General features: G+C 41.0%; 1 protein-coding gene across 2 annotated transcripts in view; it reads right to left on the reverse strand.

Annotated features, from left to right (window-relative positions):
• znf131 (zinc finger protein 131) overlaps nucleotides 1–24,062 on the reverse strand; it is a 29,177-nt gene extending 5,115 nt beyond the window's left edge. Inside the window, exons 1-4 of one of the 2 annotated variants that reach the window (XM_062454223.1) lie at nucleotides 23,936–24,001; nucleotides 23,677–23,750; nucleotides 22,664–22,804; nucleotides 22,456–22,557 (exon numbers count right to left, since the gene is read on the reverse strand). In XM_062454223.1, coding sequence (XP_062310207.1) covers nucleotides 22,456–22,557; nucleotides 22,664–22,804; nucleotides 23,677–23,743 — 310 coding nt within the window. In that variant the 5' untranslated portion in view covers nucleotides 23,744–23,750; nucleotides 23,936–24,001. Of the gene's footprint in view, nucleotides 1–22,455; nucleotides 22,558–22,663; nucleotides 22,805–23,676; nucleotides 23,751–23,935 lie in introns of both variants that reach the window. The other variant, XM_062454224.1, reaches the window with a different exon arrangement.
• Between the last annotated feature and the right edge of the window lie 1,277 nt (nucleotides 24,063–25,339).

Consider the following 25,339-nt stretch of genomic DNA (forward strand, 5'->3'; position numbering starts at 1 on the left):
TAGCCAGGCTGTTACAGCGCAGGGCAGATGCAGTAGGCTATCGCAGGATGCAGCCTATGAGGTTTATCCAAGTCACGATTATTGCTAGTTGAAAGGACTAAACGTTTCCCATTGCAAATAATGGTTTGAGTATTTTCGAGTTCTACCACCTCTTTTCACGTAACTGACAGCTGCAATACGTTAAAGATCCTGTAAAGTCAATTCCATGATTTGCTTCTCAGTACATTATATACGTGTGAAATGAGTGAAATGACTGAAAGCATGTGCAAAGCGCTAAAACTTTGTCGCACCGAAATGTGTAGTTAGACCGTAAAACAGTTTCTCTTCCGTTTTCAGATCAGGTTTTAATGGGCAGGGCCAAAAAGTTACCCATCTACGTCATTTCAACCCATCTACGTCAGATCACTGACTGCTGTACTGTTATTGTAGCCTACATCAGCTAGCTAACTAGCTAGCTTCAGGATGTCTCCCTCCACCTGCATCTTTCCTGGATGCAAAAACTTCAGCTGCGCTGCAGCACTATTTAATTTCCCTATTGATGAGGAAAGGAAAAATAGGTGGATTGATTTTGTGAAGAGCCACGCTGATGGAAAGCTTCGGATAAACTCCAACAGCCGCCTCTGCAGTGGATAAGAGAGTCTGCTAAATTACTAAATGCAGTGACCATTTCACGGCAGATAGTTTTAACATGGACCAGAGACAGACAGGGTTCGCGGACACACGGCTTCTGTTGCAGCGCAGAGCCGTACCGAGCATCGCCCTCCCGGCCGTTCCTCCTCCGGTTGCACCTGGACAATGCACCGCCGCCAGCAGTTCATCACTCTGTTCTGTGTGCTTGTTATAATTATACTAGACAACTTTTCCAGAGGTATCTCTGCTATGAGTTAGTGCAAACCGCTAAATTGATATTAGGCTAGTCGGTGTAGAATGATGGTATTTTGGTGAAATGGTAGCTATGTGTTAGAAGTAGCCTAGTTGGAGAGCTCACTGGCTGCTGTCTCTGGTGTCCATTTTTACTGTTACAGCTCAGGGGAACATTTCAGAATCAAAATTCGGTTTATTCGCCATGTATGTTATACAAACACGGAATTTACTGTGGCAGGGAGGTGCAAAACACTAAACATATACAGATCTTAAATTAAGTAAAAGTACAAAAGTTTAACTATTTCTAAGAACTAAACAATCTAAGAATACAACAATTTAAATATAAAATAAAATATATATAAAAACAAGAATAATGAGCAGCGTGAATGGTCAACATAGTGCAATCGGATACTGAGATAAAGTGGCTTATGCATACTGAAATTGCCATTAGATGGACTTATAATAGTTAAATAAGTGAATGAATGTCAATGGGAGTCCTTGGCCTTGTTGAAGAGGCCAGTAGCAGATGGAAAGAAACTGTTCTTATGTCGTGAGGTTTTGGTCATGATGGACCGCAGCCTTCTGCCAGAGGGGAGTAGCTGGAACAGGGAGTGACCAGGGTGGGAGGGGTCGGCCACAATCTTCCTTGCACGCCTCAGGGTCCTCGAGGTGTGCAGGTCCTCGAGGGTAGGCAGATTGCAGCCGATCACCTTCTCAGCAGTGCGGATGATACGCTGCAGTCTGCTCGTCCTTGGCAGAGGCAGCAGCGTACCAGACGGTGATGGAAGAGGTGAGGATGGACTCAATGATGGCTGTGTAGAAGTGCACCATCATTGTCTTTGGCAGGTTGAATTTCTTTAGCTGCCGTAGGAAGTGCATCCTCTGTTGTGCTTTTTTGGTGAGGGAGCTAATGTTCAGTTCCCACTTGAGGTCCTGGGAGAGGATGGTGCCCAGGAAGCGGAAGGACTGCACAGTGTTGACTGGGGAGTCGCACAGGGTGATGGGGGTGAGTGGGGCTGTATTCTTCCTGAAGTCCACAACCATCTCCACTGTCTTAAGAGCATTGAGCTCCAAGTTGTTCTGGCTACACCAGGTCACCAGGTTGTCAGCTTCCCACCTATAGTCAGACTCATCCCCGTCAGAGATGAGCCCAATGAGGGTGGTGTCGTCCGCAAACTTCAGAAGTTTGACAGACGGATGACTGGAGGTGCAGCTGTTGGTGTACAGGGAGAAGAGCAGAGGGGAAAGGACGCAGCCCTGAGGAGATCCGGTGCTGATGGACCGGGAGTCAGAGACTTGTGTTCCCAGCTTAACGCACTGCTTCCTGTCAGACAGGAAGTCTGTGATCCACCTGCAGGTGGAGTCGGGCACGTTCAGCTGGGAGAGCTTGTCCTGAAGCAGGGCAGGGATGATGGTGTTGAAGGCAGAGCTGAAGTCCACAAACAGGATCCTGGCATAGGATGCTGGGGAGTCCAGGTGCTGTAGGGTGAAGTGGAGGGCCATGTTAACGGCGTCATCCACAGATCTGTTGGCTCTGTAGGCAAACTGCAGTGGGTCCAGGAAAGGGTCTGTGATTTATATGCATCTGTATGTTTCACTCATTGAACAAATAAATTCTAATTCTATACGGTTTTGTTCGGCTTGACGTAGCGTCCATTATCTGGGTCGGAGGTAGGCAGCGAGGGGCGGAGCTTCAGCTCCTTCAGGCGACACGCCCCCCCAGTCTCAAGCAGAGAAGACTGCTGATTTTTTCACGATTTCGAGGCCTAATTTAACATACTTGTCTGTGTTATTTTTTCATTCGAATTTGGATGGGTAGTTAATAACACATTCTGTGGTGTGGCGAACTTAAAACTAGTTTTCAGGACCACTTTACAGGATATTTAAAACCATAGACGGTATGTCTATGGTTAAAACGTGCTCGCACCTGTGCGCCCAAATACCATGCTTGCACACATATTTTTGGGCGCACTGTAGTAGAGCCAATATGTATGATTATTTAAGGGAAATCATGAGAAAACAATAACATTTCACGCATCAATGTTTACAATAATCTCCGTCCGTAGGCTACATCTTCATTTTCAACCACTTTTATTAGACAACTTAGTGCATATGAAATTTCGATTTATGAAATTTCGAGACCTACGGTCTCGGTTAACAAACGTTTTAACAAATCTCGGTTTACAAAGGCGTTTGCAGACCTGTCGAGGAGTAAACATTTGCTGTTTCTTATATACTACAACAATACGTGGGAAGATCCCAAATCAAACACGTCGAATCTGGAGCAGACGCCATGTTGTCAGAGCAATCAGCTGCACTTGCACTGGTGACGTCACTACATCGCCAAGGCAACATATCAACAACATCAATTCGTCTTCTGTCTGCTTCAGATACTTCTTTAAAACGGGAAGCGATTGCGGGGCGTTTGCGGACCTGTGCAGAAACCATATTTGGTTGTTTTAGTTTTTTGGGGGGCAATTTAGGCTACTTTGTTGCCGAGCAGATGCCACGTTGTTAAGGTCAATGGCTACATCTCCAAGGCAACCGCTTGTTGCTAGGTCCGTAAAAACGTTTATTTACCTCTGCGAACTTTCAGGAGGTATTGATTTGATTCACATGACGTCACTGTAGCTTTGCGCCGCCATGTTACCTACATACTCGGCCTTAGAAATGCCTGCAATATGCCTGATTTTTAATAAGTTAATCTTGGTGAATTCTGCTCAGGTCAAGGAGGACAGCATTTAAGAGAGAACGCGATTCCCATTGATCTGTCGCATCAGAATTTTGATTTGGGTCACGAAAGTCTTGCAATTTGAGTGAGAATGCGTCGCCCGCATAGTAGTAGGCGGCAGCCATGCCTTGGTCCCCCGGTTTTGACGTTAGCCTCAGAGTCAGACTCGGGCACTCACTGGCAGTGTTCACAATGTTGTATTTCACTCCATTCGACACAACAAACGTCAGGGAGGACTGCTTTTGGTAGATATGAGCCTACCGAAGATAGCCAGAATATTGGATTTCTTTAACCGAGCCTGTTTCATTCGTCATTTGCCTGAGAAAGCGACCTCCGTTAGCCAGGCTAGTTTTGCCCGTTTCACTAGGTCAGGCTATTTAAAGGTTTTGGACAAATGGCTTTTGTGCATAGAACGTAAGTGCCTCAAAAAGTTAATGTCAAGCCCTGCATCTGACATTAAAGAACATTGTCAAGATTAATGACAGCTAGCCGTGAGCTTAAGTGGCACTAAGATGAGTGCTAGCTAGCTGTTAGCCACTTAGCTAACAACTCGCTACCTAGTCAGAGTAAACTGCACCAAAAACATACATTTGATTTCTTTCAAATAATAAATAACTTTCCCATGATTAAATATAAGTCCTTGGTGGCCATGTGCCGCACTTTCACGTCATTCACCCATCCAGCCACAGCATATTGATAAACATCCGTACTCTTGAAAGCCTTCAAGCTATCCCCACTGTATGGGGAGGGTTATGTACAAGATAAATGTTTATAGCTAGCTCTGTCATGGTAAGCCAATTGGGACAAGCCTGGGGCAGATAATAAGGAACCAAAGAAAACTGGGGGTAACAAATAGGCTAAGGATCGGAGCTTAAAATCTCACTTTCTCATTGAAATCGGCAGTGTGGGCGGCCATACTGGGCGAGATCGGTAGTGCATATGGCGGCGGTCTGTTTGGAAGTGACGTAGGTGGCATCTATGAATATAAACGGTATTATTAACTTTTGAGAACGTCTTCTGGACCAATAGGAACAGCGTCTTGGTCCAATTATTACACTAGTATATAAGAAACATAATTGTGGGCAATGTAGAACAGCACCCAGATTATAAATATATTATTTGGTTAGAAAGATATGACCCTTCTAGTGATTAGTGGATAAACCGTAATTCTCCATGACTAAAAAGGTTTGCCTTTCTTTGACAATCCAATTGTCCAAACAAGTTATAGATATTTAGCTTAAAGGATAGCCTGCATAGTGTAGCTAGCTAATGTTTATTTAGCAAGTTTAACAGAAAAATGCAAACGAGTCATACAGGCTACTACGGTCAGTAGCTGCCTGTCACAAACGCAGAAGCCGGATCGTGTAATTTTGTCCTGAAAAACTCGCGTTACTCCAACAAATGCTTCGTAACAAAAAAGTTTAGATTTTTAATTTACAAAATTTACAACATATGTTAAGAAACGTGTCTTTACTCGAAATATTGCCTCAGTTTTCATTTTGAAGCAGTACATCTAACACTGTAGAACATCTCCCATGCCATGGTATCCTCTCTGACTGCTTAGGCAAAAGATGGATAATGATACATTTATTAATTCACGCCCAATAACCCCTTAACCAAATTAGATGTGCTTTTAGCTTATGTTGTCACGAGTATCTGGCAGTTTTCAGAAATAAAATTGGTGATTGGACAGCAAAGATATTAAGGCAGGAGCCATGGGAATTTAAGTTCCCATATTTGGACTGGCCAGCTGGAAAGGGCGTGTAGCCTGCAAAGATGGCGGCGATCCCAAATATGCAACAAGGCGTGACGTATCGTTAAACTACAGTGACGTAACTTCGCATTCTCTATAGGAGGGGGCGTGTGCTTATATATTAACAGCAAATGGTGTAAAAATGACATCATTGGGCACACAATAATTACTCCTCAATTGAGCTCGTCTCTCAGAAAAACCTATTTGCCACGAGAATTTGGGCAGATTTTCGTTACAGGGGTTTATATTCCTCCAGACGCTAACTATAAGGCAGCCACAGAAACTATTTATCAGCACATCCAGAATCTGGAAACCATTTCCCCAGATGCACCAACCATTTTAATGGGTGCTCCCTAGCATCAGTCCTGCCAAATTACCATCAATATGTTAAATGCCACACAAGAGGTGCTAAGACAATTTACTTATGTTATGGTAATATCAAAGACAGTTACAAGGCCATCAGGAAACCTCCTATTGGAGCCTCAGACCATGACACAGTGTTTCTGCTTCCCTCTTATAAACAAAAACTGAAAACTGAGAAACCTAAACTAAAATCTGTTGAAGTTTGGGATGATGACAATACTCTGGCTTCACAAGGCTGTTTTGAATGTACGAATTGGGAAGGGTTTGAAAGTAATGACTTAAATGAATATACAGAAGTGGTAACTGCTTACATACATTTCTGTGTGCAAAATGTGATGCCTACTAAACAAACTAAAATGTATGCAAATACCAAACCATGGGTTTCTGCGGATGTTAAAAAGCTTTTAATAAAAAATTAACAAGCCTTTAAAATAGTTGTACAGGTAAACAAATAAATATTAAAATGGAAATTACCAAAGCAAAGAGGAATTATAAAGCTAAAGTGGGACAATTACTTACAAAAAATTAAGGAAAGGAGGCTTGGCGTGGAATTAAAACAATGTGCGGCATGAACTTTCAACAGACCCATTCTTCATATACGCATGAGTTTGTCACTGACAAAAACTTTTTTGCACGATATGAAACTGACCACAACCTCAAGAAACTAAAACAGATTGGAGAGTTGGTGGCATTAATATAACATCCAAGGAAGTGCAGCATGTTTTTTCCAAAATCGACATTAAAAAATCCGCTGGTCCTGATGGATTGGATAGTGTTGCACTGAAAAAGTGTTGTGAACAATTATGTCCTGTGTTCACAAAACTCTTCCAAACTTCGTTAAAGGCACAATTAATTCCCAACATATGGAAAATGTTCCATGTCTCTGACTAAAATTAATTCAGGCCTATTGTGTTGACCTCTGTACCGATGAAATGTTTTGAGCGCATAATGTTACCACACCTGAAGTCTGAAACACAGTGTGATGGATGCTTTACAGTTTGCTAATAAAGCGAGGAGGGGCGTAGACGATGCAACAGTTACCCTGCTAAATAAAGTCTGTAATCACCTGGAAACACCATCATCCTATGTGAGGATCTTTTTCGCAGATTTCTCATCTGCTTTCAATACTGTCAGGACTAACCTTCTGGCAGATAAACTAAGCAGCCTGGGTGTTAACCACACTTTGATCAGGTGGATTTATAACTTCCTTACTGATAGGAAACAGTTTGTAAACATACATGGTCATTCTTCTTCTGTCAATCAATACAAATAATCAAATAATGATAATCATCAATACAAACACTGGGGTACCACAAGGTTGCATCCTCTTGCCTTTACTTTTCACATTGTATACCAATGATTGTCTCAGCCATAGTAGCAACTGTTCTCTCATTAAATATGCAATGATGTAGCGGTTCTTAGTCTTTTAAATAATAATGAGGCTATGAGTATAGAGCTGAGATCAACTGTTTTTATAAATGGTGCAAAGACAACGCACTGATCTTAAATACTAAGAAAAGGAAAGAAATGATAATTGATTTTAGGAAAAACTCCTCTCACTCTCCTGTCACTGTGGAAAATACCACCATTGAAATTGTACCTAAATATAAGTACCTAGGTACAATTATTGACAACAAGCTGACGTGGAACTCCAACACTGGTGTCAGATTTGCAAAGGCCCAGCAACGGCTGTATTTTTTAAGGAAATTCAGAAGTTTTAACGTGAATAGTACAATGCTGAGATTGTTTTACAAAAGTTTTGTAGAGAGTACTTTTTGTATTCAGAGCTGGGGCGGAGCACTGTCTTTACAAAACAAAAACAAATTGGACAAAGTTGTTAAAGTCGGTAGCAAGATCACTGGTGAAACCATGAACACTATTTCATTGCTGACTGATAAATACACTGCAAATCTGGCCCAAAAGATTTTTCCGATTCACATCACCCCCTGTGGTCTGAGTATGAACTCTTACCTTCAGGACGCAGGTACATGATGCCACGGATGAGGACCAAGAGAGGCATCAAATCCTTTGTCCCAAGAAGTATTCAGCTGCTCAATCAAATCAGATAATGTTTTTATTAGGGCTGTTGAAGGGATTTTAAATGGAAGTTTAATTTTAAAAAGTTGCCAGACGGCTCGGTTGACTAAACCAAGGTTGTTTGTATTGATTGTCAGGCTGAGTTAAGTTATCATCGGAGTACTTCCAGCCTTAAATATCATCTGCAAGCAAAGCACACAGCTAGCAGAAACAGCAGCGTTTGCTCCGGTAGTATAAGCCTACGGCAGACAACACTCGATGCTAGACAAAAATCAATGCACGCGTCAACCTCCGGCAAATTAACCATAGCGTTAGCTAAATGGATCGCCACAGCATGCAGGCTGATTTACATAGCGGAGGACGAAAGTCTGTGTGACATCATTCGGATTGCGTCCAATGACCCAACTTATGAGTTACCCTCAAGAGCCACAGTCGTCTCTAAGATACACGAGCTGTATGAAACCGAGAGGGAAAAACTTGCAAAGGATTTGGAACATTCATTCAGACACAGTCAAACCGGTGGTGGTACAGAAGCGTGGCTGCCAGTCAGCGCCTACAGCCCCTCCGACCACCACCAACATTCATTACCAACATTCATACGATGCATGTCTTTATGATGGTGGGGGAAACCGGAGTACCCAGAGGAAACCCACGCAGGCACGGGGAGAACATGTAAACTCATTGCATTTGACAGTGCACTGTCCAAATGCCGAAAGGTGGTGGGGCACTTTAAACACAGTTCACCAAATATTGCAGAACTCCAGAAACAGCAAGTCGCACATTGGCTGAAGACAGAGTCAGAGAAGCGTGTACAAAGAAACAAATATCCACTGAGAGAGGCCCTAGCCCTGCATAAAACCAACGTCACCATGCCAACAAATGCTGAGCTGGAAAAGCTGCAGACACTGCTGGTAACTCACTTCCTTTCTGGCTGCATGGTGAAGCGTAATACGTTCAGTGTCAAATATGATATACACAGTGCTTAACGTGTGTGTGCCATTGTTTACAACTGAGTTAAAGGGCAATTATTTTAGCCTTACGTCCATCTTACGGATGTTTGGTATTGCTTTTTGTGTATGAAAGAATCTAAAAGTGAAAGTCCCTCAGAGTTTAATTTTTAATTGTCTTTTGCAGATACTTCACTGAACTCCTTGGAGGAGAAACGTTTGTATCCTGTTCTGTGGTGCTGCCTGCCTTACAGTGTGTGTCCACTGCAGCGACGCGAATCGCTTGCCATCGCTCGCCTTCCCACAGTTCACCACGCTCGGGGGCGTTTCAAACAGATTAATGTAGAATGTAGTTCTCTAAAGTCACTGTTGTAGTTGTCATGGCCAAGTGTGCAGACTTGGGTTTACGTACTCGCAACATCGATCAAAATACAACTTGTATACAAAATACAAAACAGTTTAATAGACATACATGTTGACATGTGTAAAAAACATTTTATTATATTACTCAAAGTCTAATCTGTCGATACGATAGGGAGTTCCAGCCGGGCTAGCTAGTTACCAGAGAACGAAGTTACATAATGTGACTAGACTGAATTTGAAAGTACAAGTACCAACAACTTCGGCAACCTTGCGCCATGCATCGTTTTTTATTAACATCTCTGTACGAATACATCTATGTATCGTACAGGACTGGGTAAGCAGCCACGCAAAAGATTAGTTTCTCCTCCACCTTGAAACCTAGAAAGCTAGAAATGTTCACCATGGTTGCTACGTTACAAAAAACAAGAAAACACTCCGATTGGCCATCGCTAGCGAAAATCGCTCCTCATTTGCATAAAGTTGAGAAAATCTCAACTCGGTCGCGTCGCTACCCACAATGCACCACGCAAGCAATTCGCCTGGCCCCATTGAAAATGAATGGAAAACATGTTGTCGCTCGCATCGCGTCGCTGCAGTGGACACGCACTGTTATGCCATCTGTCTCGGGTGATGAAGAGTTCAGAGGATGACCAAGGCTACATCCTCAAGTTCAAGCAGACCTTCACCTTGGACATGGAAAAACGCAAATGTAACAGACGTGGTCTTGCAAGCTCCGTCAGAGGCATACGGGCCAATGTTCGCTCCCACCAGGAGTCGAACCTGCCACCTCTGACTTCCCAAGCGCCACCACTACCAACGAAAAGCTAGCAATCCGTTGACACGGGTGGCCTGTTACATACTTGAGGAGTGAGTTTCACCACACACCGGCTACACAAAGACAAAACAAACAGTACATGGCTGAAAATCTCCACAGCACTTGACCCAAGATTCAAGGACCTCAAGTGTCTGCACAGACCTGAGAGAGCTGAGGTGTGGGCATTGCTTTCTGGCATTCTGAAGGAGGAGATGCCCCGACAGCAACCATTGCAAACACCAACGTCTGAACCTCCACAGAAGAAAGCAGCTCTCTTAGCTACTTCTGATTCTGAATCTGATGAAGAGGAGGACTGTATTGAAAAATCTATAGAGCGCTATAGAGCCGAGCCTGTCATCAGCATGGAGGATTGTCCCTTGGAGTGGTGGTCCAAACATGCTGGGGCACACAAGTTAGCCTGCCTTGCTCGCAAGTACTTGGCAACACCTGCCACATCAGTACCATGTGAGAGGTTGTTTTCTCTCTCTGGGCATATTGTGCAAAAGAAGCGAGCTGCCCTGTCGTCTGGAAATGTGAACAGACTTGTGTGTCTGAGCAGCTGGCTTGGGTAAACAAAATAGAACCTGTATTGTTCAAAATTAAGGCCAATCTGTGGTTGCTTAAGTATCTGAAGTATGTTCTATTGAAAGGTTTATTGATTGGCTTTTGTGAGGGCTTCTGACAGTCATTACTTTGTTTTGTTGAGTAAGATTTGAATATTATGGAGCAGGATATTGTAGTATGAGACTACATGTCTTAAATGTATTTTATATTCAAGAACAAGTCTAGTTTTGTGGATTTTTATTATAAAGCAGTATAGTTTGAGTGAATAAAACTCCCTCACAATTTAAGTTGTGTTCCATCTGAACTTGTTATATGGACACTGTAGTATGTGACTACATGTGTTAAATTTTCATTTACATATCCTAAAAATATAACAATGTATGTTCAATATTGTACAGCCTATGTGTGAGTGAATAAAACCCTTACCCTTTCCGGTAACACTTTATAATAAGTCAATGCTTTTTGGCATTTACAAAGTGTTAACTAATAGTTAGTTAATCCTTCATAAAACATTTTGAAACATTAACAATACATTATTAAATAGTTAATAAGCTTATTATTAAACACTATGTTGATCATTAATAAACACTTAAAAATTATGGATTTTATTCATAATACAATTCATAAGGTGTTTGATAACTGCATTATCATACTTTATAGACAGCTTGTTAATATAGTTGCAAACCAGTAGTTTAAAAGGTGTTAATGGTACATGAGCTGGTATAGAAAGCATTAGCAAATGGTGAACAAACCTTTAGGGAGTCAGGTGGCTGAGCGGTGAGGGAATCGGGCTGGTAATCCGAAGGTTGCCAGTTCGATTCCCGGTCATGCAAACTGACGTTGTGTCCTTGGGCAAGGCACTTCACCCTACTTGCCTCGGGGGGAATGTCCCTGTACTTACTGTAAGTCGCTCTGGATAAGAGCGTCTGCTAAATGACTAAATGTAATGTAATTTACATTACCTTTATAAAGCATGAGTAAATAACTAACAACATATTTACTTATGTCTTTAATTAATGTATGCCAAGTCGAATACATGATGTACACTATGCTTTGCAGATATCTTAACAACTATTTTATAAAGACTTACTAATGATGCAACTTCTGATTAGCAATGCAAGTTATAAAGCATTTACTAACTGTTAGTTAAGGCTTTTGCGTGACCTAATCTAAAGTGTAAACTATCTATGCCTTATTAAACATTTATAGAAAGAGTATATAGATTTTTTGTTTTTTTAGAAGAAATAGCTGTTAATTTATTTACCTGGGTAATAAAATAGTATTTTATTTCCATTAAGAAGCAATACAGTAGTATTGGTATAAAAGTTGGTTACCCAAAGCTGTATTTTATTTTCCAAAAATGGCTGTAATAAACTGCAAATGTTTACTCCTCGACAGGTCTGCAAACGCCTTTGAAAGCAGAGATTTGTTTGTTTTAACAAATTGAGGCGACAAAGCATTTGCTGACCTGTCGAAGAGTAAACATTTGGTTTCTTATATACTACAACAATACGTGGGAAGATCCCAAATCAACATGGACCAGAGACAGACGGGGTTCACCAACACACGGCTTCTCTTGCAGCGCGGAGCCGTACAGAGCATCGCCCCCCGGCCGTTCATCCTCCGGTCGCACCTGGACCATGCACCTCCACCAGCAGTTCATCACTCAGTTCTGTGTGTTTGTTATAATTATACTAGATAACTTTTCCAGCGGTATCTCTGCTATAATTAGTGCAAACCGCTAACTTGATATTAGGCTACTCGGTGTAGAATTATGGTATTTTGGTGAAATGGTAGCTAATGTGCTAGAAGTATTTGGAAAGCTCACTGTCTGCTGTCTCTGCTGTAAATGTTTACTCCTGTGTTACAGCTCAGGGGAATATTTCATTTATATGCATCTGTATGTTTCACTCATTGAACAAATACATTCTAATTCTATACTGTTTTGTTCGGCTTGACGTAGCGTCCATTATCTGGGCCGTAGGTAGCTTACTCGAGAGGCGGCGCCTTCCAGCGAGGGGGCCGAGCTTCAGCTCCTTCAGGCGACACGCCCCCCCAGTATCAAACAGAGAAGACTGATGATTTTCTTACGATTTCAAAGCCTAATTTAACATACTTGTCTGTGTTTTTTTTTCATTCGAATTCGGATGGGTAGTTAATAACACATTATTCTGTGGTGTGGTGAACTTGAAACTCGTTTTTAATTCCACTTTACAGGATCTTTAATGCATAACCCCCACAAGAGATGGTGGACATGCTGTAACTTAACTTGTCTACTCTTCCATCATGATTGACAGCCAATACAAGTACCAGCGTACTTTGAAGTCAAAATGCGTATCCGCTACACAAATTGCGTACAGGTTGGCAGGTCTGCTTATTGATAGAACGACAGGGACGGACTGGGAGTAAAAATAGGCCCTGGACTTGATCCAGACCGGCCCACCAGAACCGGTCCCGTATACGCCACCATAGCGAGCGCCCTGCTAATGCATGCAAATTATGTGCCCTATGTGATGCTAGTTAGGGACTTCCACGCTTAATGCGAGCCCGAATTTTTGGGGCTGATTTGAGCGAAAAATCGTTTTTGGAGCTTGATGTAAAACAAACAAACATAGCCGTTTGTCCAATTGGTAAAACATTGTCTAGTGAAGGTAATTACGTTTACTTTTCTTAACCTGGTTTTCCATCTTTATATTGTCTCTATAGCTAGCTTTCGATCTGTCAGTGTCACTGTTGTGCGTAAGCTGCACTAAGGGCTGCATAGACGTTCATTTGGAATATACCAACCGTCCTGAGGGAAAGGGGGGCCGGCCAACCGTGTTGCTGGCCAACCGTGTCGCTCAATCTTCTGCATACATTTCTATTAGTAGGCTAGTAAAAAAAATAATAAGGCAAGCGGCCCTCCGGCCCAGAAGTGCTTCGGCCCATCGGGAATTCTCCCGGTGCTCCCGATGGCCAGTCCGCTACTGTAGAACGGTGGACCACTTTACCTTCTGCCTTGTCAGTCTGTCGGACACAGGGCGTTCCCTGTGTCCGTCTCCGTAAAAACGGAGAAGTATAAATCGGCCTTAAGTCTATGTACAGAGCTCCTGGGTAACTAAACTTAGATATACCAGAAAATATAAAAATTATTGAAACCAACATTCACCGCTACTGTAGAACGGTGGACCACTTTACCTTCTGCCTTGTCAGTCTCCTCACCTCAAAATCTACCTCTTCAAAGACGGTAGCATAAACTAATAATTTTCCACCGGAGCTTTAGCTAGCTGGTTAACGTTGCGTTCTCTCCTGCTGTGTTCAATGACTCAATTCATCAAGATGTAGCTAACGTTAGCTAAGTCTATGTCAACAGAGCTCCTGGGTAACTTAACTTAGATATACCAGAAAATATAAAAATTATTGAAACCAACATTCACCAAATTCAGTCAGGTAAATCGCCGAGGCCAGGCATGCTTTCAGCTTCTGATGGTGGTCTGCACTGGTGATGCAAGGCCCTTCGCGTTAATATTTCCATGCACTTGCGCTCCCTTCTGACACGCGCACCTGTTCGCAGTTCACTGAATATGAATACTACCTCCCCCCCCAAACAATTTCTCATCGAATCTACACGATTCACGTAGGTCACCTATTTTGGTTTCAAAATGGCGAATTTCGCCGAAAGGTGAGGGATTTTCATGTCTGTGATACGTATTCTTATTGCCCTCCGCTGATGTCATCTTCAAAATGAGCGAGATCGAGGAGTTTTACTATCCAGATGACAATGAAGACATCAACAGTGACAAGGAAATTCTTAACTTTCTAAAAAGTGTGAACACAGAGAGATAAACGACAAGCGCTAGGCAGATTGCTAGGTTTGGTTGCTCAGATTTCAGATTGGTTGCTAGGTGCTAACACCTGAAACACACCGTGAGAAGACTTGAGTAGAGCTGAACAAAACGACATGTTTTAAATGAAAAGAGCTAAAAATGCCATATAATAAACAACTTACTAACCTCGACCGTTCGGTCATGCCGGGAAATTGAGGTTCAAAATTAACTGAGGTTTTAACGTATCAACCGCTGTCACTCTCGGTTAGTAGAGCTAAGTAGTTAGTAAGACACATGCCTGTCATTACTTCAATAAATTGTAATTTTGTGTATCACATTGTGTTGTGTCTGTTTCCTTTTGAGAAACGTATGTTCAGTCTTTGTGAATGTGAGGTTCGAGAATGGAGAAGAATACCTTAATAAATAACTTATAATTGTTTAATAAGGCATAGTTCACACTTTAGATTAGGTCACGCAAAAGCCTTAACCTTTTCATGTTCCTGTTAAATTTGCCTGAAAACGCCTAAACAGCATACCCAAAGTAAATTGGAAGCTGTTCTTGAACCATTTGGAGTACATGCATGTAAATGATCTCTTTTGAAAGCTGACACTCTGAAGTTATGTCCCCTGTTGTCAGGACCCCTGTCAGTCCTTCTAGTGTTGAGTAATAGAAGCTTGAACACAAGGAAAGTGAAAATTTCTATTTCCGCCTAGATTTTGTTTTGAAAACAGAGGCCTGAAGAGGCCTAGAGGTGGTAGGTATTATCTGGAAGACTAAATTGGACCACAGGTTGAAGCCTTACCCAATTCAAATCAAAAGTCAAACATAATACCACAATATATTCATATTTGACACATGTTTTTATAAGAGTACATCCAGGAATTTTCTAAAAGGGTCTTTTGGAGACTCCAAAATGACCCTTTGTAACCAAGGTCAAGGTCAAATAAAAAGGTATTATTTTTCATAATTGTTATCTCTGGCCCATCTCTGGTACTTAGAAATATCATATATAATAGCTAAATCCCTAATTAGTAATACTGAAACACAAAAACTGAAGCATGAACACATTGGAGTGCTTTATCTGATTCCAAGGATTGGCGCACAAAGAACACTGATTCTGTCAACCATATTGCGCAATCGACTGTTATTTTGAAGGCTCCACAGACGCATACAAATGAGGTATTGGCATTTTCAGCTAGCTGTCAGCTACAAGGCTAACGAGCTAATTTCAGAGCCAGTCGAAGCCAGTTCGAGAAATTTGTTTAGAACGAGTGTGGGGGGGGGGGGCGGGGGGGGGCAGGACGCACAGACCTAGTTGGCTTTAGAGGGCTGTCAACGGGGCATGGAAGCTCCTATTGGGTCGAACAAGGTGTCAATCAAAAGGGGAGGGTTCAACGGACATTTTGAGACCTTCATTTTGTAAATACTCCGTTGATAAATCGGAGAAAATAACACTTTTATGTGAACAAGTTGTTTCTTCCTTCGGCTAACTTGCATAATGAAACAAAGGATAATGGCTATTCATGAACGTAAAACATTGTATTTGGACGAATTACTTTACATGGTTAGATACTTTGAACCCTTGGGACTTACGCAGATCAAGTTTTGATGGCATGATTTGCACACCTGGACCTATTTGAACAACTTAGGGTGAGTACAACTTTTTTCTTTGGCATTGTTGAAGGAATGTTCACCGGAAAAAGACGTTGACTTTGCTTGCTATTGCGACTTGATCTTGAATTGGTTTATTTCAATGGAAGCACAAGAATCGTAGCTTTCCAACGATGTATAACATGTGTAGCGTCTAAAAAATATATTTTTTAGAATTTAGTGCGTCGTAACTGAGGAAGGGGGAGGCAGCATTTTTGTCTCGCGGGCGAAACAGGAGCGTAAACAGGTTAACTAACAGTTAGTAAATGCTTTATAACTTGCATTACTAATCAGAAGTTGCATCATTAGTTAGTCTTTATAAAAATAGTTATTAAGATATCTGCTAAGTATTAGTGTACATAATGTATTCGATTTGGCGTACATTAATTAAAGACATAAGTAAATATGTTGTTAGTTATTTACTCATGCTTTGTAAAGGTAATGTAAATGGTTTGTTCACCATTTGCTAATGCTTTCTATACCAGCTCATGTACCACTAACACCTTTTAAACTACTGGTTTGCAACTATATTAACAAGCTGTCTATAAAGTATGATAATGCAGTTATCAAACACCTTATGAATTGTATTATGAATAAAATCCATAATTTTTAACAGTGTTTATTGATTAACAGTGTTTAATAATAAGCATATTAACTATTTAATAATGTATTGTTAATGTTTCAAAATGTTTTATAAAGGATTAACTAACTATTAGTTAACACTTTGTAAATGCCAAAAAGCGTTGACTTATTATAAAGTGTTACCCTATTTCCTCTTGTTATCCTCCAGTTATTTGAAGTTTTTAAGTACACCCTTTTAATGTTATTTCACAAAAAAAAATTGGGTTAATTGCGATTAATCATATGAAATAATGTGATTAATCGCGATTTAATATTTTAATCGCTTGACAGCCCTAGTTTTTATCCTTTCTGGCACTCTGCACTTTACATTGAATTGGACCTGCTGACATTCTTAAGTTATTCCTGCGATGCCTTCAGTTGTATTTTTGTATTATTTTATTCTTGCATTCATTGTCTCGCTGTGCTTTTTAATAATTGTGTTATGTCCACTGTACTGTCCTGTCTGCAGTGTTGAATGTATCTCTGTTTTTACGCTCTTGGTGCAGAACAAATTCCCCTCGGGGCAATATAGGTTTTCAATAAAGGTTTTCATTAATTCAAAATCAAACCAATATGGAAGTTTATTAGACCCTCTGTTCGCTGATTGGACCGCCAAAAATGCGACTGGCATAAAACGACTAATATACCGAAAGCCCAGACCTAGTACAGAAGCAAAATGACAATTGAGCAGAAGTACATAGGAGGGCAGAGCCAGGCTAGATTGATAATACAACCAGAACTAAACTTAGTCTTTACGTTAGTGAAGAGGCGGACTAAAACACAATAGTATTGCAGTCTGTCAATAAAGGTAAATATTTAATTCAATTGTAGCCTACTGTTGGGTCCGGATTTGAGCATTGAGCGAAATTGAAGGTGTCAGAATAAACACAAAACACATGTCAAATTCCTAACTGAAGACCAAATTGAAAATTGCCAACTGTTCAATGTTATCCAAGTCACTGAACGAGGAAGTGACGTCCAAACTGAAGACCCGCCTCGACGATCCACTGACAGATTGTATTTCCATTTGAATTTTGCACCAAAAAGAGCGTGGTGACACGTATATGTTAATGCAATAGACTGGGGGCGCTGTTTCGCTGCCCCACATTGAATTGCCATTTGAAAAATGCATTGCCATTTGAATAAAGAGTCGAAAAAAACCTTGTCAATATGATATGCAATGTAATAAGCATTCCTTCAAAATGTTATTCAAAATAATATGTGGGGTCAGATGTCTGAGCGGTTAGGGAATCGGGCTATTAATCAGAAGGTTGCCGGTTCGATTCCTGGCCGTGCCAATTACATTGTGTCCTTGGGCAAGGCACTTCACCCTACTTGCCTCGGGGGGAATGTCCCTGAACTTACTGTAAGTCGCTCTAGATAAGAGCGTCTGCTAAATGACTAAATGTAAATGTAATACTCCCTGAATTGCAGATTGCATTGTCATTTGCAGATTGATTTGCCATTTGACAACTGCTTTTCCATTTGAATTGCGGATTGCATTGCCACTTTGCACATTGAATTGCCATTTCAAAAATCCATTCCCATTTGAATAAAGAGTCGAAAAAACCTTGTCAATATGAAATACAATGCAGTAAGCGTTCATTGAGAATGTTATTCAAAATAATACAAACTGAATTGCGGATTGCATTGTCATTTGCACATTGAATTGCCATTTGACAACTGCTTTTCCATTTGAATAAAGAGTCTAATAAATTTCCATAAACCAAGCCAATTCCCATGCACAGTAAAATTAAGTGTTCAGACCCCTTAATGTTGTTCAATATTGTTAAATTACAGTCCAACTCTACAATTGATTAATTGTATTTTTCCTCTACAATCTCCATTAAATTCCACATAGTGTTGGGGCAAAAATAATTTTATAGAAATGCTCGTACATTTCTTTGCACAAAAAAATACACATTTAAATCCCCCCCCGCACCTTTATTAACTTGCATTTTTGTCTCGTCAATTAAAACAAAACTCATAGTTTTTTATTATCAAGGATCTATTTTTAGCTCATCAACGTATCGTCTTAGTCATGATTTTTTTATTTATTTTTTTTGTCATAATTTGTCAACAAAATGTATACTGCCTCTACCAGGGGCCCATTCTCCGTACGTCGCTTATTACATCCGAGATCAAATGACACATCCAAGATGACATCATCTTGCTTATCATGATCTGGCTAATTCGGTTCTTCGAACACACTTGTTGTTTATGATTAGTATAGCTGGATTGAGTTATACGTTGGTCTAAAAGGGGGTATGTATCGATAGTAGAAACCTTGATCAGCAACGCTGCTATTAGCTGCTCACATAAGTCTATGGCTGGTCACCGTGGCCAAAATCAGCGCCGTTTTTTCCGCAACAGAGCCAACAGAGCAACAGCTTGCTCGAAGGTTACTCCGAATTTGAAGATTTTATCAGAACACCAGGGATGTTAAATGTACAATTAAATGTAGAGGAGTGACGCGTTTTATCGCTTATTACAGTAAGCTAGGCCTATTTTTTTTTTTTTCATACTTTCATATTTTCATTTATCATTAATGTCATATGATGTGGTTTCAACAAATGTATTATGTAAATGACACCCTCACAAAAAAACGATAGGCTATCCTCTCAAAAAGTATAGGCTAGCATATTGCGCTGTGCTTAAGGAGCCTATCTATCACGCAATGAGCAATTAATTCGGTTTCATGTTAAATTCTGCTAATTATTCTTGCACCTTCTGCAAGAGGTTCCTGTAGTAAAAACGGACAAGACATGTCTGTGACAGACTTCCTGTATCACCTCTGCTTGTAAAGCCTCAATCTATTCGTGTTTACATAAAATAAACCTGCTCCCGAGCAGGTTTAAGCATACGGACCTGTTGCTATGACAGCAAGTCCAGGATGAGCTTCGAAGAACCGAACAATCCAAGATAATGACAAATCGTCAACAATCAAATCCAGCTAACTGAGTTAGCGACGTACGGACAACGGGCCCCACGTTTCCAGACTCGGCCTCCTCCACAGGGAAGTGTTGGTTGGGTTCTGGTGCTCCTCAAAGTGCTCTCTCCACCGCTAGATAATATCCCCAGTCCGATTCAGCAGTTCTCCACCCCGGCTGAGCACAGCCAGAGCCAAGCCCTGTTTTCTCTTCCTGAGCTGCCGAAGGGTTTACCAGAATATCCTTAGGCCAACTGAAAGTCCTTCTCCATGGCCTCCCCGAACTCCTCCCACACTTCTGGCTTCCCGGTACCCGTTTCAGGAAACCCCTGGGACAACCAAGCCTGAAAGGCCTCCTCAGCTTGACAGCTTCTTTCCACCAGTGGGTTCTCAGGTTGCCGCTACGACAGGCACTGATGACTGATTCTAACCACAGCTCCTGCATGCTTCCTCCACAATGGAGGCTTTGAACATGGTGATCAGTTGACAGATTTTCTCTTCTCTTTACTCAAGTGTCCAAGGCATACGGTGGTAGGTCGATACAACCACAAACTCAATCTTCAATCTTTGGCATAAGGTGTTCTGGTACCAAGTACACTTATGAACAAACTTATGCCCGAACATAGTGTTTGTTATGGCCAATCCATGTCTAGCACAGAAGTCCAAGAGCAAAGCACCATTCGGGTTCAGATCAGGCAGGCCTTTCCTCCCAATCACCCCCCTTCAGTTTTATCCATCACTGCCCATGTGAGCGTTGAAGTCTCCCAGCAAAATTGTTGCAAAAAGAGTCTCCAGATGGAACCCCTTCAGGACACCACCCAGAGTATCCAAGAAGGCAGATTACTCTGAACTGCTATTCGGTGCATAAGCACACACACAACAGTCAGAGCCTTCCTCCCAGCGACATGCAGTCACAGAGGTAATCCTCTGAGAACTTCAGTGTCACCTTTCAAAAGAGACCACAATTATGCATGCACTCCAAATGGTTCAAGAACAGCTTTCAATTTACTTTGGGTATGTCCTTTTTAGGCTTTTTTATTTTTATTTGACAGGATTGAGATGAGGAATAAATTGTTTATATAAAATGACCACATGAAGTCCAATTTCGTTTTTTAAATTTGTATTATGTACTTGACAAATAAAAAGTACTTACTCATATTTGATTTCTCTGTTTTTAAGGCTCAAAAGTGCGTCCGTTTTGGTCCCATATGCTCCCAAAATTGTATTAAAAAGTACAAAATTCACTGGACAGGTTTAAGTGGACACTACACCTTTAAGGGTGCAGTGAGGTCTGGGCTACGTTGTGGGTGGCTAGCTACGTTTTCTGTTCATAAAGTATTGTCTTTGTTTGCCTACTTGAATAAATGATGCACAAAGCTGTGTGCCAAGATGGATTAGTTTGCTGACCTCCTGTCTTTCCAACTCCTTACAGGAGCATTTGTGGAAGTGCAAATAACTGTTGCGCTTTTCATTTCTCTACAAAATGCTCGCTAATTGCACAGTAGTATGTGCCTGCTGTGAGCTGTTACAGTGACCGGTCCACCGTTCTATCCAATGTTACATAACAAATTAAACTTTAGATTCTTAACTTTAATGCAGATTTTAGATAGGTTAATATTAGCTGTCAATCATTCCCTTTGCAAGACACCCGAGTGAGACACACAAGTGTAGATGATGTTACCCACGCAGTTGAATAATCACTTACGGACCCTCCCCCCTCACACACGTTGGCCAACTCTGGCAGATGTTCCTTCCTCGTTTTTCAACATTAAAAAGAAAATTTAAAAAGTCAAATATGCAGGTCGCACATGTGCGAGTAGTTGTAAAAAATACTGTGACATAACAACATCTGAAAAAAGTAAAGCGCTGTGAATACTTTCCAGATGCAAAGTACATCATTCCTTTACACTGCGGTTGACCAGGCCAACATTAAAGCGTAAATACAATTTCCCAATACTAACATGCTAGCTTGAAAGTACTAACGTTAGCCTTGTTTATGTTCATTATGATAGTTCAGTCCAGACACTCGCGTGAGTGATTTTACAATTTTTTCATATAGGCCTACATGAAAATATGTTTGACTTTGGCGGAGTGGATGTACTGTACATGGGGAAGCGCTCCCTGCCTTGACAATGAGGCAAGGAGCAATAAGTGAAATCCCCCAACGAGGAGGAGCACAGACAGACATGGGGGAGAAGGGGATGGTGTAGGGTGGCAGCAGCGCAGAACACTAAAAGGTAATCGAGGGCGTGCATGTGTGCGATTTTGTAGTGCCGTCTATCGGAGCTAAACCTTGGTGGTTGCCTTTTCAAATAATGTCTGATTTCTTGTTCGTCTTTTAACTGAGAATTCAGGAACTGGATGTGTTGCCTGCTGTTCTCATTCTTGTGCCTCTAGCTCAGTTGTTTACAATACCTCTGCCTAGCCTGATTGAAAACTACAGTAACGTGCATTAAGTGGAGAGACAGAGTGTGCGCAGGTAGGTAGACAGGTAACATTTACATTTACATTACATTTAGCAGACACTCTTATCCAGAGCGACTTACAGTAAGTACAGGGACATTCCCCCGAGGCAAGTAGGGTGAAGTGCCTTGCCCAAGGACACAACGTCATTTGTCATAGCCAGGAATTGAACCGGCAACCTTCTGATTACTAGTCCTAATCCCTAACCGCTCAGCCACCTGACTCCCAATCATTAGTCTGGGCCCGGCTTAATGATTGGTTGTGTTTATTCTGTGACGCCCACAAATGTCGGATTGATTTAATATTACCGTCAAACCTTTATATGTATTGGTTGCTATTAAGATGTAAAGTTTATTTAGGCAAATTTGACCAAAAGTGCTTCTCAACAACATTGCCTACCCTGCCTTTAATTAATTTTATATAATAGTAAAACCGTTTTTTAACTGTCTCTCAAAATAGTGGTTTGTAAAAGAATATATATATTACCTGTAAATTGGTCCCTAAAATAAATAATGCAAGTGTCCACAGCACGGTGTCATGTACACATACCCTCTATCTCCACCAGAGGCTCCTGTGTGAAATCCTGAAAGAACTTGTGGAAGAACTGGCTGCAAGCTGCCAGCACTGCTTTATGTGCTCTGAACTGGTGACCTACATGGATGGTAAAGAAGGCAATGTCATTAAAATGGAAAGTAAACCAGGAATTAACATAAAGTTAAGAACAATATAATTGTTTCACATCATGGGAACAGATTACCGTCCACTATGAGGGTGATGTCTGTAAACTGGTCTAGTTGCCGCTGTTCATTCAGTTTGTCCAGCATCACTTTATAGTGAGCTGGAAACTCACTCCCGGAATCAACCTCTGTCTCTTCTGCCATCATTTTGCTTTCCTTACCTGTGAAGGTCATGCATGACAGTTTGATCAGCACAGTCAAATATTTAAGTGTTATGGTTTCACTTCCTGGTTCAGTGTTCACAACCTGTAAAAAGCTAAGTAACATGAATTATGTTATTTTTAATGCTTTCTATGGACCAAAATGTATTTGACAAATAACAGAAATGGCCAAAGGAATTGCAGTTACAATGTAACCAAGAGAAATAAATGATGGCCATGTCACTGTTCATTTGTTTATTTTCTATGTGTGCACTCATTAGAATTGGGCACTCATGTAATATTCAAGTACAACCCTTGACCATAAAGTACTTATTTAACTTCATCACATGTAGCAAGCTTCTGCCCACACTTAAAAGGGACAGTTCACTTCAAAATCAATCTTCAATCTTCTAACTTGTGGTGCTAGTAAGGGTAACAGTAAAATTATGTATTTTGGGGGGCATTATCCCTTTAAGAAGTGGCAGCGTCACATTAAATCGTCCAATAAAATCCTGTAAAGAGTTAAGATAGGCTTTAAAATTGTCCAATAATACATGCAGTCGCTAGTTGGCCAATGGAAAATTAAATGTTCTCAAAGACCAACCCACAGCTGCGTAGCACACGGCCATATGCAATAAGGAACGTAGGCAAGCTGCCAATAGAGTGAGCAAAGTAGCTAGCTAGCTAACAGGCAAGCTAGTTACAAATTTGTCGAACAATATTAACTTCATGAATTGCAAAGCTGTAGCTTAAATACTATACATCATATGTAACTGTGTGATGCTAACAATGAATTGTAATGCTTGTAAATGAGTATGTAGCATTAGTAAACGTGCTAATAATAATCGTGTATGTAGGCTACATTTGATTCGTTTAAAGTATTTTATCCATACCACAACACGCTGAGTAAAAGAGGCCCTTGACTCTTCCATCGAATGCAATCGCTCTAACCAAGTGCATTGTGCGGCTGCCCGGGTGTACAAAACGAAATACACAATTGAAAGTAGGCCTGTAAGCGCACTCGCCATTTCGAGTTTGTACATCGCCATTACGTCATCAAATCGCGCATTAAAATGCACGTTTTAACGAGAAACTTTCCGTTTAAAATACTCTTGGTTCAAAATATTTATCCTTGCGCATCTGTACACTTACTTTAAATTGTGTTTCACAGCCGAAACAAGTTGTTGATGCGTATATTTCTCCCACGACTCTTGCAGTGTTGCTGTTCTCTCGTTCTTCCAAAAAGGGCGGTCGCTGAATGGCCTGGCATCAATATCCCAGGAGCCTTTGCACACTCGTAGGACGCCAGGGATCGTTGCTTGGCAACGGGGGGAAGGGGAAGGGCCAGTCTGAGGGTATTTTTTATTTTTATTAAGTGAACAATCAGGTCACAAATACAGAAGCATAGTACAAATATAAGTACCACCAGACGGTTGTCAGAAGAAGACCGTAGGTGGTGGGAGTGTAAGTGGGAGTGTAAGGCGGGAGGAGAGACTTGATGTAGTCGGGTTTATTTCAGTTCTAGCTACGTAACCAAGGTAACTTATACTTCGGAACTAGCCTGATCCGTGTCAGGCTAAAAGTCAAGCTAAACTAAAATGTGTTGCAAATAATTTCAAACAGGCAGAAACAGAATCTCAAAAGACAGTTCCGTCGAGTAAAGTCCTGCGCGCAAAGCACTTTAGTCCGTGTTCGGAAACGTAAATTCAGACTTTTTGAAGTGCAGACATGAATGATTTACATGTTTACGATCATCTCCAAAAAATATATTAATTTAAATAAACAAGTTAAGAAATAATGTCACTTTAACTGTTTTCAAAAGCCATTGGTTATTGACATAAGGCCTTAGAATCTAAGCAGAGCGTCTAGACAAGTTACAATCAATTACGGCGTATCCATTCTTTGACAACTCTGTGGTGGATGAAGGTGCTCAGATTATACAAAGAGCGTTTATCCCACCAGCCCCAAGGGTCTTCAGAGACAGAAGTAATGCTTCCCTGACCAGTATCTGTGGAAGAAGTATAGGTTCAGCAGGCCCAGCATAGTTTATCTAGATAGATTTAATTGTCATTCTTAAAAAATAAATACATAAATATATATATATGAAATAACACTTTAGCAACTCTTAAGGATGGCGATGAACACATAAGAGCAGCCTACCATCCTTTGTAGAAAGTAATAGAAAGGAGAGTAGTAGACTATAATAGTAGATATAATAATAGACTGCAGTCTATGCAGGTAGGCCTAGACTATGTAGTCTGCTGGAATCACACACAAGGAAGCAAACTCACTGTAGCCAAGCCTTGACACTGTTCAGTTTGTCCGCTTCTCTGTGTGTCTTTGCATGTGGGACATTCTTGAACGGGCAACTATGCCAGGAAATATGAAGGGTATACCTTGCTCCAAAGCAGTACCTGAATATTATCAGTTTTTCAGGTCATCTTGAAACACAAAGAATCAAGGAGACTTTTTATTCAATTGTAAAGTATTTTCATTGTTTAAAGTAGCCTATATGTTGACAAGCCTCTATATTACCTCTCCTTCTGGCTTCCCCAA

The sequence above is a fragment of the Osmerus eperlanus genome, chromosome 28, assembly GCF_963692335.1.
Source record: "Osmerus eperlanus chromosome 28, fOsmEpe2.1, whole genome shotgun sequence".
Taxonomy (NCBI): domain Eukaryota; kingdom Metazoa; phylum Chordata; class Actinopteri; order Osmeriformes; family Osmeridae; genus Osmerus; species Osmerus eperlanus.